The sequence below is a fragment of the Bos indicus genome, chromosome 8 (genome assembly GCF_029378745.1).
Source record: "Bos indicus isolate NIAB-ARS_2022 breed Sahiwal x Tharparkar chromosome 8, NIAB-ARS_B.indTharparkar_mat_pri_1.0, whole genome shotgun sequence".
Lineage (NCBI taxonomy): Eukaryota > Metazoa > Chordata > Mammalia > Artiodactyla > Bovidae > Bos > Bos indicus.
Window position 1 is genome coordinate 105,369,972 of NC_091767.1, and position 19,641 is coordinate 105,389,612.

Here is a 19,641-nt window from a genome sequence, read left to right on the forward strand (position 1 = left end):
TTATTTAACAAGCCATGAAAAGATCAAATCATGAAGGAAATGATTAAAAATTTTTATTCAACAAAACAAGCTAATCAGAATGAAAAAAAAATTTGCAAAGAATCAGTATCCAGTATCTATAAATGCATGGCATATCAATAAGGACAAAAGAACCCAATTTAAAATAGGCCAGAGTGATGAACAGTCAACATAGGTAGAAACATATGTTTTCAACAAACACCTGAAATGATACTCAGGCTTGTTAGTAATCAGGGAAAGGCAAAGTAGAATACTACCACCAGGGAAGCCCCTAAAGCATTAGTCTCTCAGTCATTTCTGACTCTTTGTGGCCCCATGGACTACAGCCCACCAGGCTCCTCTGTCCATGGGATTCTCCAAGCAAGAGTACTGGAATGGGTTGCCATTTCCTTCTCCAGGGAATCTTTCCGACCCAGGGATTGAACCCAGGTCTCCTGCATTGCAGGCAGATTCTTTACCATCTGAGCCACCAGGGAAGCCCAAGTATCATTTAATACCCATCAGATTAGCTACAAAGTTACATGTTTGGGAGAACCTAGTGCTGCCAGGGACCTGGAACAATGGAAAGTCTATTGGTAGGTGTGCTAATCAGTACACCTTTGGAGAGTAATTTAGCAATATCTAATAAAGTTGAAGATGCAACTATCTTCAGCCTAGCAATTCCACTTTAGATGTATTTCCTGCAGACACCCATGCTTTATGTGCAAAGGAACATGAACATGTGTGTTTAGAGCAATGTTGTTGGAAATAACAAATAAAAAGATTACCAACGATGATAGTAATAATGACAGAGATATAATCTGGGTGTCTATCAGGAAAAGAATGATCAAAGGAAATATATTACTGCATTGATCTATATGATCAATCTATGTGACCTCAAAAACAATGCTGGGTTTAAAAAAAAACTGCTACACAATAATAAATATAGTATTAAAACACCTAGGAATTGTAAAACATGCAGAGCAACACATAGGCACAAGAAATATAAAAATACTCATGTGAGAGAGAAATGGTGGATTGAAAACAAAAAATACAAAACAGTATATTTTATTCCCCGCCCCCCCCCCCCGCCAACCGCCCCACAAAAAAAGAGGAAGAAAACATGACGAAATGTTTTAATTTGACAAAGCTGGGTGGTAAGCCTAAGGGGATTTGTTATAATGTTCTTTGTATTTCTCTGTATGATTAATATATTTTCTAATCAACACAATACTAATGGTATGTATAGTGTGCCTGGGCACATCCTCTCAGGCTCCAAAAGTGATTGTTTCCTTCTCTTCCCGTGGCTGGAAGCTGGTGTATGAAGTACCCAGGGATTACCCTCTTATCCTTAGCCCAAGGCAGCCCTGGAATACTTGGGCTCTTCCTGAGCCAGAGGCATCCTAGGTGGTCCCGGCTACCATGTCTCCCAGCTTAGTCAATCTGGGTGGCAGATTTAGAACTACATCCTTCTCAGCGCAGAATTTTAAGTGCTGAGGCAGCTTCTAGCTTGTAGAAAAGCCTGTGGCAGGAAGATGCAACACCACATTCCTCGTTAAATTAGAGCTGCTTGTCACATTCTTCCCAGATGCCCATTTTGTAGATGAAGAAATGGATGATCAGAGAGGAGGAATGGCTTGCCCATGATGAGTGAGCCATTCATGGTGTTTAAGAGAATGTGTGTCTCTCCTGACTTCTAGAACTTTCCAACTGGTCTTTGTATGCAGATTCAAAAACTTGATCTTTTCACCTCTGCTCTCTTTTCTGGTTTATAACAGCCAGGGTCCTCACCTCCAGAGAGCAGTGTCTTGGGATGGAATTAGTCAGACTTGCTTAAGTTCCTGTTCCTGTGACAAAAGCAGTGTGACTATAGGCAGGTCGCTTCACCTCTCTAGATATTTGTTTCCTCACCTAAAAACTTTTCGTAGTAAATATTCAAGGGACTGCTGTTTTGCTTAAATGATGTTATTCATATGAAATATGCCAGGCATAGTGCCTGGCATGCAATAAATAGCCATCAAATGGAAACTATAATTGCTATAATTATTGCAGAAGTAGGGTATCAAAAAGTATAATACAGTTCAGTTACACAGACTATATAAAGAGAATATATGATAAATAAATGCTATAATATGGAAACAATAGGAGGTCAATAAGGAGGAATCAAGAGGCTCAGAGAGCATTTCCTGGAGCAAGCGATATGGGGTATTTCCACTGTGAAATGATGTTCCCCCACCCTTTTTCTCCTACTGTACTTTTGTAATTCTCTTTCACAGTGGCATGGGACAAGAATCATACATCTTAATTAAAAGATAGGAAAACAGACTCAGAGGAAGAAAGTGACTTGCTTGTAGATTTCAGAGGGATTTTTAATTGACCTGTCATGATACTAATTGCACACCAATATTTTAAGAAATTGACATTTTTGCCAAAAGCTCAGTCATGGCGTGTTTAGACTCCTTGCTGCTAAGTCGCTTCAGTCGTGTCCGACTCTGTGCGACCCCACAGACGGTAGCCCACCAGGCTCCCCTGTCCCTAGGATTCTCCAGGCAAGAACACTGGAGTGGGTTGCCATTTCCTTCTCCAATGGATGAAAGTGAAAAGTGAAAGTGAAGTCGCTCAGTCGTGTCCGACTCTTAGCGACCCCATGGACTGCAGCCTACCAGGCTCCTCCATCCATGGGATTTTCCAGGCAAGAGTACTGGAGTAGGGTGCCATTGCCTTCTCCTTAGACTCCTTAATAACATATATTTTCTTAAGATAGTGATTTTATAATCTATAACTACATTTACTTTCAGGTTGTGCTCCAAATTTGATACGTATCACCATCAATACATTTCTGAGGAAAAGTACTGAAAAGTCATACCACTTAGAAATGTCAGTGTTTTTATTTCTAATTGCCAGAGATGCAAACCTAAGGCAGATGTGTCATTGAGACATTTGTGAAACAATGATGGTTAAACATAAAAACATTAAAAAAAAAAAGTCATACCAAGGATGCAAAACAAGCCACCCTTCAAAACCAGCCAAACAATCTCATCACATTTAAATACTACCATTTAAACTTACTAGCTAAAGGCCTGAAATTAATCTGAGATGTGATGCATTAATGACTGAATTCTGGTGGAGGTTAGCTTTAAAATAAACTGGCACTCAGAACTCGATGAGAGAAATCAGAAGTGATGGAACTAATTGTGTTTCAGATGAAGTGGTAAAATTTTAGTTTTATACCAAGAGAAATAGGAAGTTTCAGGTGGAAGCATGTTCCCATCACTGTCCTACATGGGGAGGCTTTGAGCTGGAGAGTAGCTTTGGATCTAAGAATATTCTGATGGTGTTGGCGAGACTGGAAAGGGGAGATGCTCAAGGCAAGAGGGTGAGCCAGAGCTGTCACGGTTGAGATGTAGGTGGTAGCAAGGATGCTCAGGGAAAGACACGGAAGCTGTTGGATGCGGGAAGTTGACAAGGCTTAGGGTCTGCCTGGATGTGGGAGACTCAGGAGGGGAAGGGGTTCCAGCGACAGCATTAAGACTTTCCAGATGGTTTTCAGAGCAGCTGAAAGGAGCAACCGGACATAAAGGTGCTACTTTTGGGCCAACCATGAAATAGGTCCTAACCTCCAGCAAAGCCTTCAGAAGCCATAGCCTGTCCTCAAAAAATTCTCTTCTACCTTAGGCTCTTAAGAAAAGAGCCCTGGTTTAGTATTCATTGTGACTTTAACTTGGAAAAAATATAGTTTTATCACGGGAATTCTTAAGTGGAAAAATACAATCTTTTTCATAACATTTTGTCCTGATTTCCCTTCTAGTCCTTTTAATGAAGGGAATGGCTTCTAATTTCCTATGTGAAAATTTGGGATAACAAGCCCTGCTCCAAAGAGCCACTCTCAGGCTTCTGAGAGATAATCATGCATGTGCCATGCAGGCACTGTTTGGAAGGAGGGTATTAAGGTTTCTCTACCAATCAGATACTTTCTGTGTAATGCCAGCAGGTAATAAGAAGGACAGTGGTGGAAGTTACTGGGGAATCGATTTTGCCCCGGGGTAAAGACAAACCTTCTGGGATCCAGAAATTTCAAAAGTTGCAACAGCCACCTAGAGAGAGAGAAAGAAAGAGAGCTGCATGCCCTGAGGGTGTTCTAGCCAAACACTGTGGCAGAAAAGAGGTTTTCCATCGAACCATGACTCAGTGATAGATGATCGTCTTATTCATCTTCATGAGTGTACCAAACCAAGTTTATATATAGTTATCTGTCACTCCATTCCTTCTAGTAAAGAGAGCATAGCAAAACTCTAAGTGGATGAGAATGTTGATAATTTAGCTTTAATAGTAACAGGTTAACATTTGTTAACTATTTATCGCTGGCTAGGCACAGAGGTGCTTTATGTGTTCTCATGTTCAACCTGTGGGAAAATGCTGTGAAACGGGGCTTCTGACTAATTTGAAATAAGCTCAGAGCACTGGAACACCCGCCTATGACTTCTCAGCGAGCAAGTGAGGAAGCCAGGATGGAAACTTATGTTTGCTCACCTCAAAGTGGTGTTTACTGAGACGGAGGAGCAGGGAGAGGGGAGGAGACCAGGCAAGGTGGGGGAGAAAACAGTCACGAATATTAGCAGAGCCCCTAAATATCATCAGGCATAAATCATTTGGATGCACACCACGAATGAGAAAACACGAGATAGAGACGTAATCTTCACAGTCTCACGCTTTTCCACCCAAGTGCTCCATCTGCTTCAGACAGTGACCATATGCCCCAGTAGCCTGGGAGGTAGCCTGTAGAATTTTTTTAAATTGTATTCCCTAATTGGGCCATAATTGTTTAATATAAAACATACCTTTATATATATATATTTTAATTTTATTTATTTGACTGTGTCAATTCTTAGTTGTGGCATGCCAGATCTTTGTTACATCATGTGGAATCTTTTGTTTGTAGCACACGCACTTTCTAGTTATGCTGTGTGGGCTTGGAAGTGCACAGGCTCAGTAGTTGCTGTGCATGAACCTAGTTGCCCTGGGGCATGTGGGAGTTTAGTTCCCTGACCAGGGATCGAACCCACGTCCTTGGTATGGCGAGGTGGATTCGTAGCCACTGGACCTCCAGGAAGTCCCAGCCTCCATATTTTAAAGCAAAATTAATGTACAATAGAGCACATGTCATCTTTATCTTGGGCCTTCATGCATCCCCCGGGAAAGCCATTCTTCCCCCTGCCCCAATATTCCAGTTTCAGAAGCACCATCTGAAAATGTATACATTCATTGGTCTAGAGGTGGTCAAATAGCCAATAAACTTTTATAAAAGCCTCTAATTATATCAACAAATTAGCATTCCAGAGGTTTACAAGGCAATCATTATTCATACAGTTATCCATATAATATATGTATATGCATCTTGCCTACCCAGCTTTCATTGACAGAGCACTGCTAGAATCTCCAGGGACTTCTGGTCTACCCTCAATATTCTTACCTGCTCCAGCAGTGCTAAAACAAGCTGTCTATTGGGTCATAAGTCCAGCATTCTCAGAGGGTCGTGTTCTTCGGGAGCCTTCTTCAGTGCTCATAAACTCTAACTTGTCACTGTGTTGAGAGTCAGGAGATAATGTCTGTTGTCGCTGCACCTGTTATCTTATTGGCCTTATCCAAACAGCCCCAGCCCGATCAGCAGCTGAAACAACAGATGGGCAGGAGAACTTGAGATTTTTTGACACCATCCTTTTGTTTATGAATCCCCCCTCACCCCAACTCTGGAATCTGATAGGAATTCTCTTCATTACCATTTTGTGCATTCTTTTTTCCCATGACACATTTTTATTATTAAAAAATAATTAATTGGTGCAGAGGGAGATGAAAGAGAAGAATAACATTTCCCTTTGAAAACGGTCAAAAAGAAAATGGGGATGGTGATTTGGTCATGTGGATAAATATATCTTTGCCCTGGAAGATAATTGCCAGTATCCAGTTTCCTTCCATAGCAGGGAATTCAAGTAAGGAGCTAAGAAGAAATCAGAAAGGGAGGAAGGTGATCTGGTGTAAGGCTGAGTGCCAGGAAAGTGGAACAGGCATTGCTCTGTGGGGTCTTGAGAGCAGAGGAGAGATGCAATCTAGGCAAACTGGAAATCTAGCAGGAACCAAAGCCTGGAATTGCAATTGCAGAACAAGATTTCCCTTTGCAAGGAGTGAAATTGTTCAAGCAGACCTGAACTAGGAATGAGGGAGGCAGAGTGCAGGATATAATTTAATGCCATATGGTTGTAAGCAAGTTACTTAGTCTCTTTATGCCTCAGATTCATCATCTGTAAAATAAACGTGAAACTACTGGTATACATGTAGTGTTGTTTTGATTCTCAAATGAGAAAACACAGAAAGTGCTTAGCCCCAGGCTTGACATTCATTTAATAGATGCTGCTATTATTATTATTTTAGTCAAGAGTGAGAAGCACAGGGCGGAGCAAGTGGCAGGGATAGTCGTTGGATGTGAAACATAAGGAAAGGGCTTGCTTGCTTATATGGGGTTTCCGCTCAGATCTTAAAATGAGGGCAATAGATCAGACAGTGCCCACGGAATCTGGCATGGTGCTTTCCCACCTCTGTGCTTTTACTCATCCCATTTATTTTTCCTAGATGGCATTCTCCAAGACATCTTCGTTATGGGCCATATACCATCCAATTCTTATCCACCAGGGTTATTCTAAAGATTAAATTAAAGATAAAAAGTGCTCAGTCGTTCAGTCATGTCCAACTCTTTGCGGCCCCATGGACTGTAGCCCGCCAGGCTCTTCTGTTGGTGGAATGTTCCAGGCAAGAATACTGGAGTGGTTGCCACTTTCTACTCCAGCCAGGGATCGAACTCACATCTCTTGTGTCTCCTGCATTGGCAGGCAGATTCTTTTCCACTAGCGCCACCTGGTAATATTCATGGTTGTATGTCAGTTGATGCTACATTTTAGTATAGCCCATCATAGGTGGGAGAGTGGCTTAATCACAGAAGACACGAAAAATTCCTGGATAACTAACTTATGTGTGGATTCTAAAATGTGACGCAAATGAACATATCAACCAAACAGCAAGAGACTCATAGCCATAGAGAACATTCTTGTGGTTGCCAAAGGAGAGTGGGATGGGGGAGGGAAGGATTGCAAACTTGGGATTATCAGATGCCAACTAGTATGTATGGGATAAGTGAACAACAAGGTCCTACTGCACAGCCCAGGGAACTGTATTCAGTCTCCTATAACAAACCATAATGGAAAATAATATGAAAAAGAATGTTTATATGTGTACAAAGGAGTCACTTTGGTATACAGCAGAAATCAATATAAATTGTAAATCAACTATGCTCCAATAAAATGTATAAAAAACAAATAAAAATTATTGAATAATTAAATATGCGGGTGGTATCAAAAACAAGCCAGACTAGTAGAAATGTACTCAAGGGGATCCATTTTGTCTGTCCGCAGCCTTGCGTCTGCATAGTTAATAGTCTTCCTTATGTTTTTATGTTTTCCAGCGATGTACATCTTGGCAGTAGGTACCAGTATTGGGTCATCGCTATTTCAGGAAATGAAGAGAGTGAGCCGTCACCTGCTGCCACATACATCCATGGAAGTGGGTACTGCGGTGATGGCATCATTCAGAGGTGAGCAGGTCTAGCTACAGACGGGGCGGGGGTAATGCTAACTCGGTCAGAAGGTGGTCAGGATGCCAAAGAGAAGAGCTTACGGGCTACCCTTCAGGGTGTGAGCTGTGAGGGAGCCCCAGCAATCTGCAACTCGATTCATCTGCAAGTAGTTTGCAGGCCTCAGAAGAAAAGCAGTGACTCTTTTTTGAGTAAACACAGTTCTCAACTGTGTAATAAGGTAAGATTTCCACAGAGCTACCACTCTGCACTGACTACCACTGTGCTCTTGTTCCTAAGCATGTCCTGTGTGCGACAAAGATTCTATTAGTGTTTTCCACTTCAGTCCACATTCAGTTAACAGGACACAGGGCACCTACGTGAGAACACTTTTACGTTCTTTGCTGGTTACCATTTACATTTATTAAAACTGAAAGTTTATTTGTTATTTCTATTGTGTTATATCAACAATTTACAAAACGGGTCAGAGTCTCATAAAAACAGCAAAATATTTCAACTCTCTGTAATGCTGAAACCATAAATAGTAAACAGTCCTCTGGAGTGAACTTTGAATATGACTATAAGTACAGGAGGCAAATGAATCAGTAAGTGTAAAGATTCCACACAAGCAGCCAAAGAAAGGAAAAGTGTGATTAGAAGATATAAAGCTGTGTGTCTAGAAAATGGATTTTATCGGATCATCAGTCCATTCATCCCCTGTCCACAGGGCAAGATGTTACGCAACTGAGAAAGTGGCGAAAAGCCATCAAGACTTTTGTATTGTTGGGAGAAAAAAAAGGAAATCTTTGGGCTTTTTTTTCCCCTCCAGAGTAAGCACAAAAATGTCTTGTCACTGAATTAAATAATTTTGGCCCTCAAAATGAAAGAGAGCAAGAATCATTCACAATTAAACTCATTGCTAAATCTGTGTTCTTTATTGCAATCACAGTTACAAATCACACTATTGCTAAGGGACTTTTAAAACTATTGGCAGATTTAATAATAAACATTACATATGGAGATGATACAATATGTTGTTGGCAAAATTCCTTCATTAAATGGCACCATTGGGTATCACAAAGTATCTGTGCACCATGGGATTGCAATTTCTATTTCTGTAGGGGGAGGGGCACTACAGAGAGAATTTGTTTCACTGATGTGCAGAACATGAATCGATTCATAGGTATAGTTCATATAATGAAAGAAAAGGGCTCAATGGCTGTTTCACTGGTTTATCATTGACACTAGTACTAGAGGTCAAGAGCAATTTAACTGGATGCTGATGATCTTGTGGTGTGTAATATACACTGGAAAGCTGCTATGGAATGAAAGGACCAGCTAGGAGCACAGCAAGGATGATGCAGGGATGCAGAGAAAGAGTGTGTACGTGAATACGCATTCGCACAGACACCCACTATTGGCCAGCAGTTTGCCTTCTGATCACGGCTTAGCACTGAAGGGAAAAGCAGATGTTGAGAATATGATCAGATGCTGGTCAGTGAGCTACATCTGCCCACACTTATTGTGCAAAAGGATAGCAGTATGTGCAAGACACTGCTCCCCTAAACACCCTGAAATAAACCAGCTGCTACCAGCAGGGTACTAAGTCAAGTTTTTGAAATAACGAATGACTTTTTTTTTTTTTTTTTTTACTATTAACACTGATAAAGACCAGTATTGATTATTTGGCAATTTCAAGTGATTTGCTGAAGTGATGTAGCTCAGGTGTATATGTGTGTGTATATATATATTCACGTCTTAAACGTCCTGCATCTATAATTTCAAAGCTGAATTATCTCGATTTCAATACAGAGGGGGTAATACTAAGGATTTTTCAGTGTTAAATTATGATGCAAACCACCTGATTGCCAAGAATTTGACTCCTTAAGCATACAAAATAAAACTCCACACTTGTCAGAGATTGACAGTGATGGTGTGCTATTGCATGCATTTAAGATCCTTATCCAAATGCAACAATCCAACATGAAGATATGGTTTCAGGCACTTAATGTAACAAAAATGGTCAAAGGGAAGATACTCACTGTTTACTTCCACATGAAGACATTGACTTCTACCTCTTGATAGAGCTGTTGTCTGATAGAACCCTGAGCAAGTGCACAGGATCATCTCCAGGGAAAGTGCTGCATCTTTTGTGGGTCCAAGATTAAGCTACATATCCAGAACATCCAGGAGACAGTCATGGTCATTGCCAACAACCCATAATTGTGACTTGGGTTTTCTTAATTTAGCAAGAGGAATAAAAAAGAAACTCACTACGTGTAGGATCTGGTCTACAATTCTGTCTATCCATTTTGGAATCAGATATAGATAGAGCTTCCTTGATGGCTCAGATGTTAAGGAATATTCCCACAGTGCGGGAGAGCCGAGTTCAATCCCTGGGTCGGAAAGATCGCTTGGAATAGGAAATGGAAACCCACTTACTATTCTTGCTTGGAAAATCCCTGGACAGAGGAGTCTGGCAGGCTACAGTCCATGGGCTCTCAAAGAGTCAGACAGGACTGAACGACTAACAGTTTCACTTTTCATAGATACACTGATAAAACACTGCGAGCAATATTATCACCGACCTAAAACTGCCAGTAGTAGTAGTAATTTAAATATCATTCTGAGCAAAGTTTTTAGTATTTTATACCTAGGATTAATAACCTTCATAGACATCAAATACGTATTGAATTACCTGCAGGTACCAAATAGTTGTTGACATAGTTGGAAGAAAACTGAATGCAACTTATGGATGATTACCTAAGCAAAAAAATAAAATAAAATAAAATTTGAGAGTAAGAAGGGCTGTCATTTTTGCTAATTGGATTTTTCAGGGGATGATACATGCTAATTTGCTGTATATATGCAAAGGAATTTACAAAGAAATACAGATAGACTCAACACTCAGTGAGGCCCCTGATGAATAAAAGCCCTGGATGACTGCTATAATGATAATTATAAATATTTATTGAGACTCCCATCACTTCATGGGAAATAAATGGGGAAACAGTGGAAATAGAGTCAGACTTTATTTTGGGGGGCTCCAAAATCACTGCAGATGGTGATTGCAGCCATGAAATTAAAAGACGCTTACTCCTTGGAAGGAAAGTTATGACCAACATAGATAGCATATTCAAAAGCAGAGACATTACTTTGCCAACAAAGGTCCGTCTAGTCAAAGCTATGGTTTTTCCAGTGGTCATGTATGGATGTGAGAGTTGGACTGTGAAGAAAGCTGAGCACCAAAGAATTGATGCTTTTGAACTGTGGTGTTGGAGAAGACTCTTGAGACTCCCTTGGACTGCAAGGAGATCCAACCAGTCCATTCTGAAAGAGATCAGTCCTGGGATTTCTTTGGAAGGAATGATGCTAAAGCTGAAACTCCAGTACTTTGGCCACCTCATGCGAAGAGTTGACTCATTGGAAAAGACTGATGCTGGGAGGGATTGGGGGCAGGAGGAGAAGGGGACGACAGAGGATGAGATGGCTGGATGGTATCACCGACTCAATGGACATGAGTTTAAGTGAACTCCGGGATATGGTGATGGACAGGGAGGCCTGGTGTGCTGTGACTCATGGGGTCACAAAGAGTCTGATACGACTGAGCGCCTGAACTGACTGACTGAACTGATTGAGCCTCTACTAGGCAGGAGGCACTGTGTCACACAATCATCTCCTTGGGTCCTTCCAACAACCGTGTGAGACAAGCCTGATTACCTTACTTCACGAAAGAGACACCTGGCCCCCAAAGATTACAATGGTTTTCTGAAGCTTACATACCCAGTAAGGCAGGCCTAGGACCCACGTTCTCATCTGGATTTACCATTGCCTTGCCGTGACCGATGGTGCTGCAAAACTAACAAGCGAAGGGATAGCTCCATGCTGTTTCCTCTTTCCCAGATATTGTGCCAGGCGTCAGAGTGCTAGGATGACAAAGCCTGTGTCACCTCCTTTGCCTTCCTAAAGCCTAGGGTGGGGTGCTCTCAAGTCACAGGCAGAGGTAGTTGGTTTGACAAGCACGGTGATAGATGGAGCCCCTTGTCTTTGGACTCAAAGAAGATGGCCACCCACTCAAGCCCAGGAGGTCAAAGAAGGTTTCTCAGAGCTTATCTATCTAATGATAGATCTGGCATGCCTAGAAGATATTTGTGGTGACCCTAATGTTTTGCTTAAACCAATAGAACATACTGTTTGGGTGGTGAGGGAAGGAGGGTTAGAAGTGTTCTTTGTGGCTTAGGGAAACCAGCCCAAGTTAAAAAAAAAAAAAAATCTCTCCCCAGATAACCTATGAAATAGTTAAGAATCACAAGGCCATCACTGATTTCCAGTGTGCAAGATTTGCTTGAATATGGGTCCAGCTTGGAATATAGAATTCTTTGCCAATGGCATTGCAAGCAGGAGAGAAGTTGGGGGGGGGGGGGGAGGTGCTCTTCAAAGATCAATGCAATGTCCTAGTCATCGTAAGCACTGATTACAAGGCCCCATACTGGTACTCTGACACTTCCTAAAGCAACAAACTTTTCCCGTGTTAATTGCCTGGGTGAAAGGCAAAGTCTGAGGCCTTTTCCAGGCCGGGACTCCCAGCCAGTCTCTGGGGAAGGAGGGACAACTGCTGCACGCTCTACAGAGACATCCCAGGACACTTGGGTGGGCATGGGGACTGTGACTCTCTGGTCATCCACTGTGTGTGGCAAACCTGGCCCGCCCCCTTAAGGTACCTTCCATGTTTGTACTGATGCGAAGGAGTAGGTGTAATTATCTCCATTTTCAGTTCAGTTCAGTTCAGTCGCTCAGTCTTGTCCAACTCTTTGCCACCCCATGAATCACAGCACGCCAGGCCTCCCTGTCCATCACCATCTCCCGGAGTTCACTCAAACTCATGTCCATTGAGTCAGTGATGCCATCCAGCCATCTCATCCTCTGTCGTCCCCTTCTCCTCCTGCCCTCAATCCCTCCCAGCATCAGGGTCTTTTCCAGTGAGTCAACTCCTCGCATGAGGTGGCCAAAGTATTGGAGTTTCAGCTTCAGCATCAGTCCTTCCAATGAACACCCAGGACTGATCCCATGAGAAAACTAAGATTCAACATCCAGAATAGCACCATTCAGGGAATTTTTCTATAATAGTGGAAATAGATTCTGTGCTGTCTGATCCAGTTGCCACTCACTCCATCCAGCTATTGAGGACTTGAAATGTGCTTAGTGTGGCCAAACAATGGAAAGTTTGTTTTCAATTTTTGTTGATGTAAACTGTCAAAGATAGAAAGATCAGAGAGAGATTAACCAGCGGTCCCCCACCTTTTTGACACTAGGGACAGGTTTCGTGGAAGACGCTTTTTCCATGGAATGGGACGATGGGAGGTGGTTTAGGGATGACTCAAGCTCATTACGTTTATTGCACTTTATTATTATTGCATCAGCTCCACCTCAGATCATCAGGCATTAGGTGCCAGAGGTTGGAGAGCCCTACTAAGGGACTTGTCCAAGATCACACAATTAATTGGGATCATGGGGCTCTAAACCCAAGTTTCTGTGACTAAAGGGATGGGAATTTTCCAGAAAGTGGTAACACATCCAGTCTTTCTGTTGTTAATCCTCCTTCCCTTCTAGATCTAATTTAGAGAGCGTGGCTCATTTTCTGCCCATCCTAACCACTGCAAAATCATCCTTCGGTGATGGAAATAATTCCTTAAAGTAGGAGGCATTTTTATTTCCTAGCAGCATAGGTCCCAGGCCTTAGAGTTCTCGACACCATGAAATGACACACCCAACGGAGAAGGCGGTGTTCTCTGATCTAAGGAAGATCAGATCTGAATGTGTGGAGGAGAAAAAACAGAAGGGCCAGAGCAAGGCACACGGAAGAACAGCATTTAGACCTTAGAAACTCCCCAATTCCCTTCAATCCACCATTTTAGAGTGGAAGTGTGATTTCCTAGACATAGTAGCAAAGTCTGGTTCACTGATGCGTCCTCTTCTTCCTCCCCTCTGACTTACTAACTTAACAGAGAAGATCTCAGCGAATGAGTCTGAAGCAGGAATTCTACTTTGTCATGAGAAAGACTCAGTAGGACTAACATAAGGACCTCACAAATTTACATTGTTTGGAAGAAACAGAAACTCAGCCAGGGGAAGGGACTTGTCTGAGACCTAACCAAAAAGTTCATAGCCCCCAGAGGGCTTTTCCAAGTCCCAGTTGGGCTTCTGAAGCTGATGTGACAAATTTTCCTTCCATATCCGTTCTGCAGAAGCCAAGGTGAAGAGTGTGATGACATGAATAAGATCAATGGGGATGGCTGCTCGCTCTTCTGTCGGCAGGAAGTCTCCTTCAATTGTATCGGTAAGTCTGCCCTGTCTCTGGGCCTCACTGGAGAAGAGGACGGTGCCGCATGGCTAGTCAGTTACAAGAATAGCAATGGTTATAACTAAATGATGATTCACTCCTTTCTATCACGCATATGTATTGAGTGCCTCCTGGGAGCCAGACTCTGTTTTAGGCACTAGTGAATACAGCCATGGAAGCAGACAGACAGAGGGCAGGTATTCTGCTCTCCTGGAGCTTATGTTCTCATGGATGACGGTGGTAATGGATATCCCTTGTGATCTAGCTTCATCTTACATTTATTGCTCTTCTTCATGCCAACTGTCTGGGATATTTGTATAGACGTTTAAGGCTTTTATTCTTTCTTTAGAGATGAGAAAAATGTAGAAGCCAGAGAGCTTGTGAAACGTGTCCAGAGTCACACAGGTTAGGTTTGAAGACAGAACCAGGACTTGAACCTGATCTTGTCTGATTCTTGCACACAAGCTCAGTTCATTTTACTCCACAGCCTCCAGCCAGGATCCAGGCTCTCTGACTTGAGGAAGAGGAATTGCAGACCAGCCCATGTTTAGAAAGCAAATGTCCTTTTCCCACCTTCACCAAGTCAGATGGGAAATTTGTTTTTGGAGTCTGGCTGGTCTTGTTGTTTTAGCCCCACTTGGGAGGCCCCTGGTCAGCCTGGGGGGTTGGTAAACAGACAGGGGTTGGGGGGCAGGGATGGAATTTTGAGCTGGCCCAGATGAGATCATGCTTCCTTTAAGATGCAAATCGATACCTGAAGATCAAAGGTCCCCTGGCTAATCCCCCCGGGCTGGAGGTGAAAACTAATCACAATTCATTTGCAAGTACAAAAGACAGAGGTGCTCCGTCTAAGGAAAGGAGGAAACCCTTGGTGGGAAGATTTCTCTCTGAAAGGCAATTTTCTTGGAGGACAGAAGGGGAGGAAATGTCATTGGTTCTACTGTTTGAAGCACATCACAGAGCAGCTTTTAGACCTCCCTTCTCCTGGCATGCTGTGAGCTCTTTACCACATATCATTTATGGTGTGTTCCATTCTCAAACACGTTTATTGACCACTTACTTTCTCCTTGGCACCAAGTGAGGGCTGAGCAACACAATAGAGGTGCCCCACACCTGTTTGTGGATGGAAGAAAAGGAAGATACGGAGGGGGGAAGGACAGCAGAGTTTCCAGGCAGGGAAGTGCAGATTCCCCACCCCACCCCCACTCGTGATTTGAGTGTAATTCATAATAAAATCTTGATATGAACCTAGTGGTATAGTAGAAAGAGCCTTGGATTAAATGTCAGAAAACCGGGCACTCTGGTCCCAGCTATGCTGAGAACATGTTAGTTGAAACTGGCCAAGTCACCTCCCTAGTCTGGACTTCTGATTGACCTCCCATAAATTGAAAGGATTGTATTAGGTGATCTCTAAAAGCCTCACCTGCACTTCTGCTGTGTGCTTTCCAAAGTGCGTGACTATTTCTCATAATCGTGAGCTCTGCTTGAACCATCTCGCACCGTGGATGTGGCCCTCATCACACCCAACAGTGCACTCATATCTTGCTGGATGACGTCCACCCATTTTACTAGCATTAAGACGGCATGTGGCTCAAGGGCTTCTGGGCAGAGTTAGAATGTGGTGAAGTTAGGATGGTATGGTCTGTGGAATAGGTCTGCAAGTTACAGTCCATGAGCTGTAACTGGTCTACTGCCTATATTTGTAAATAAAGTTTTCTAGAATGTACCAGGGGCCTCCCTGGTAGCTCAGACCATAAAGAGTATGCCTGCAATGTGGGATACCTGAGTTTGATCCCTGGGTTGGGTAGATCCCCTGGAGAAGGAAATAGCAACCCACTCCAGTATTCTGACGTGAAGAATCCCATGGACAGAGGAGCATGGCAACCTACAGTCCATGGAGTCGCAAAGAGTCAGACACGACTGAGCCACTAACACAGAATGCAGCACCATTCACGGATGCTCAGTCATGTCCGACTCTTTGTGACGCCATAGACTGTAGCCCGCCAGGCTCCTCTGTCCATGGAATTCTCCAGACAAGAACACCGGGGTGGGTTGCCATACCCTCCTCCAGGGGATCTTCCAGACCCAGGGATGGAACCCACGTCTCTTGCATCTCCTGCATCGGTAGATGGATTCTTTACCACTGCACCATCTGGGAAGTCCTAGAACACAGTACACCCATCTTTTATTATCTGTGGCTGCTTCTTTGCTGCAACCATAGAACTGAGTAGTTGCAATGGAGACCCCAGGGGCCGAAGAGCCTAAAATATTTATTATCTGGCTCATTACAGATGACATTTGTTGGTCCACAGATTTGGGGTCTTTGATATTATTGGTTGCTAGAGATTAGTGCAAAGAGGAGATGAACATTATGACATGGTTCACCATTTCTTAGAAAAAATAACTGCATTTTATGCCTACAGTAGTGGGGCCTGGGAGACTCTGAGTCTCATCCTCTCATGCTTTACCTCTAGAGGCATTGCTTCCCCACCTACACTTTGGCCTGAGTAACTGGAATAGATCCTGATTTTCAAGCTGTGTTCACTGAAATGCTTAAGAGGGGGAAGAGTAAAGATAAGGAAGTTACCAAGAGGATGAGACTTGGAACCTCCAGATCTACTTTATATTGTTGTTTTTTAAGAATTTATTTATTATCTTTTTATGGTTGCACTAAGTCTTTGCTGCCGGGTGCAGGCTTTTTCTGTCTGTACCTAGTGGGGGCTGCTCTCCAGTTGTAGCGCACAGGCTGCTCATGGCAGTGGCTTCTCTTGGTGCAGAGCACAGGCTCTAGGCGCGCAGGCTTCAGTGGCTGCAGCACGTGGACTCAGGAGTTGTGGCTCACGGGCTTAGTTCCTGCCCGGCATGTGGAATCTTCCTGGACGGAGGGAAACCGTGTCCCCTGCATTGGCAGATGGATTCTTAGCCACTGTACCCCCAGGGAAGGCCCTAGATCTACTTCACACACTATTATTCCCCAGTAGATCCTAAATGTTCTGCTGTTGCTGATGATATGTACTGAGCACCTATCATATGCTGGACACATTTCTAAAGTGCCATTCTCTTAACAACTCTTTCAGTACCCTGCATTTACAAACCAGGAAGCTGAGGCATGAGGAGGTGAGCTAAGGATACGCAGTCAAGTGGTAGAGCTGAGACTTTCACCCAGAGAGTCTGACTCCCGGGCTCACGGTGGTGAGCTTCCTGCAAAATATTTTTTTTACCAGACAGCTCTTGGTCTGGTAAGGCTTTGGGAGTGTGAGCAAGGAACATACTGCTATGGAACAGTTCACTTAATGAATTAATGGAATGGAATACAGAACTGTCAGTGGTGTGGACGCTGTCCAGGGAAGGCTCTGTGTTCCCTCTGCCTGTTGACTGGTTGTGTTAGAGGAGGCACCTCAGTTAGGCACCCCCACCTCATCAGGTAGGAGTCCATCCTAGGGACTCTGAGGGACAGGACATTCCAGGAAGAAAGGAGTCTGTCCAGAGATCCCGGCGCCTAGGAACTACATTCCAAGAACAGACTCCATGGCTTTAGAGGAAGAAAAACATCTTCCTCTAAGAATAATGGAAAAACAGACAGTGAATCTGTGGCTCCCAAAAGATCCAGCTTAGATGAGTCAGAGAAATGGGACTGGAATGTGGGAGGCATTGCTGGGGCGGAGGTTGTTCTCATCATGACACATGTCAAGACGGTGGTCAAGGTGGTAGCCAGGAGAACAGGCTTGAATGAGACTTGGCTTGGGTTGACACCATGACTTAGATATGTGACCTTGGCTGAGCTTCAGTGTTCTCATCCAGAAAATGGGAGCAGGCCTGGGACTTCATTGCGGGAGATATTTACCAATGTTTGTGGGCACATTATTTGAATCCTTTTCCTAGATTTAGGAAAGAACTCTCCTTGTTGTAATAACAGTGAGGCAGAGCCCCACTGCAGAAGTTGGTAATGCAGAGACTTCCCTGGCGATCCAGTGGCTAAGACTGTGCCTTTCGTGCAGAGGGTGTGAGGTCAGTCCCTGGTGGAGAAGCTAAGATCCATATGCCTAGTGGCAGGAAAACCAAAACATGAAACGAAGCAATATAGTAACACATTCAATAAAAACGTTAAAAAAAGAAAAGAAGTTAGTAATAGCAGCCTTCTGCCTCCCAGTCCTCCTTGTAGTTGAATGGGGGCATGTGACCTACCCTGTCCCCTGACCACCCATCAGACACATCAATCTGAGAATGAATCAGAAGACAGGGACTCTGATTCATCAAATCAAACCAATTTGATGAAGATGGTGGGAGTGGCCACAACCCGTGTGTTTCCAAAGTACCCAGCAGTTGTGTGGCCACAGCTCTGAGATGTCTTCACAAGAACAGTCCTGGGGCTTCATCGTGAGCTCAAAATCCATCTTCAAAACACTTCTCCAGCCCTCCCAGGGAGTCTTCCATAAGTATCCAATATTTGAATAGATTTTGCTTGTTTGCTTGTTTTGCCTGACTTAGCCGAAGTTGGTTTCTGCTGACTGTCGCTTAGAAGCCCTACTGAATGTTGTTGTCATCAGGTGCGGTGAGGTTCAGCCCCGTTCCTAGCAAGTGGAATGCGTTTGATGCACATCACCCAGTACTTCCCTCAGTGGGCGCTGAGATGGGGGTGGATATCAGCACCACCCACCACGTGTGGATACTCACCAGGTACCCTGCCCTGTGTCAGGCACCTTTGTTTAAGATGAGCCTGTGGAGGTCTGTTACATCCAGATGAGGGATCTAAGACCTCCTAGGATGCCTGAAGGGGCTTCCCAGGTGGCGTAGTGGTAAAGAATCAGCCTGCCCATACAGGAGACATGGGCTCGATCCCTGGGCCGGGAAGATCTCCTGGGGCGGGAAACGGCTACCTGTTCCAGTGTTTTTGCCTGGAAAATCCCATGGACAGAGGAGCCTGGTGGACTATAGGCCTTGGGGTTTTGTGAAGAGTTCTGACAAGACTGAGCCCAGAGCATACACACAGGATGCCTTTACTTGTCCAAGGTCACTCATCTCAAAGAACTGTGATTCTATCTCCAGACTAAGTACAGAGCCTCTCTGCCTTCTCTCTGTGGCAGCTCTGCCTCCCTAGCTGAATGACCCCTTCACTCCCTCCCTTCCTTCCTTCTTTCCCTGCTTTCTTTCTCCCTTCCTTTCCTCCTTATTTGTTTTCTTGTCGCCGACCATCAAGCCGGGCTGATGTTTTCCCTGGCTCTGGTACCAGCAGTGTGAGGGTGGGTGGCAGATTTATGGTGGCATTTCTCATTTACGCTGCAGAAGCCCACACATCCGGAAGTATTCCCAAGGTGCCAATGTGTTATTATGCAACAGCCCGGGACTTCCCTTTCCCACTGTCCCTCCCCCAGAGCCCTCATCCCCAACACATAATAAGTTGCTTGTTAATAGGAACACCACCCACAAGACCTCTTAGGCAATGAGGCTGCAACCTGGCAATGTAGAAATTATCTTGTCCTTTCTCCCCCTTTTCACATATAACATACCCCAGGCCTGAGGTTTTTGGTTAAAAAAATGTGGTATCATCAGTAAACTGATAACTCTCCGCACCCCACCCTGAGCGACTCTGGCTGGAGGCATTGTTCGCAGAGTTGGGAATTCTGTGTCTAAAGCACTGAGTCATAAACTACAGACAGGCTGCTGATAAAAGCTGAAGGAGGGGAGG

General features: G+C 43.8%; 1 protein-coding gene across 1 annotated transcript in view; it reads left to right on the forward strand.

Moving 5' to 3' along the window:
• The window catches only part of PAPPA (pappalysin 1), a 267,860-nt gene that overhangs the window by 111,376 nt on the left and 136,843 nt on the right, over positions 1-19,641 (forward strand). Inside the window, exons 8-9 of the mRNA XM_070795369.1 lie at positions 7,508-7,636; positions 13,861-13,952. Coding sequence (XP_070651470.1) covers positions 7,508-7,636; positions 13,861-13,952 — 221 coding nt within the window. The remainder of the gene's footprint in view (positions 1-7,507; positions 7,637-13,860; positions 13,953-19,641) is intronic.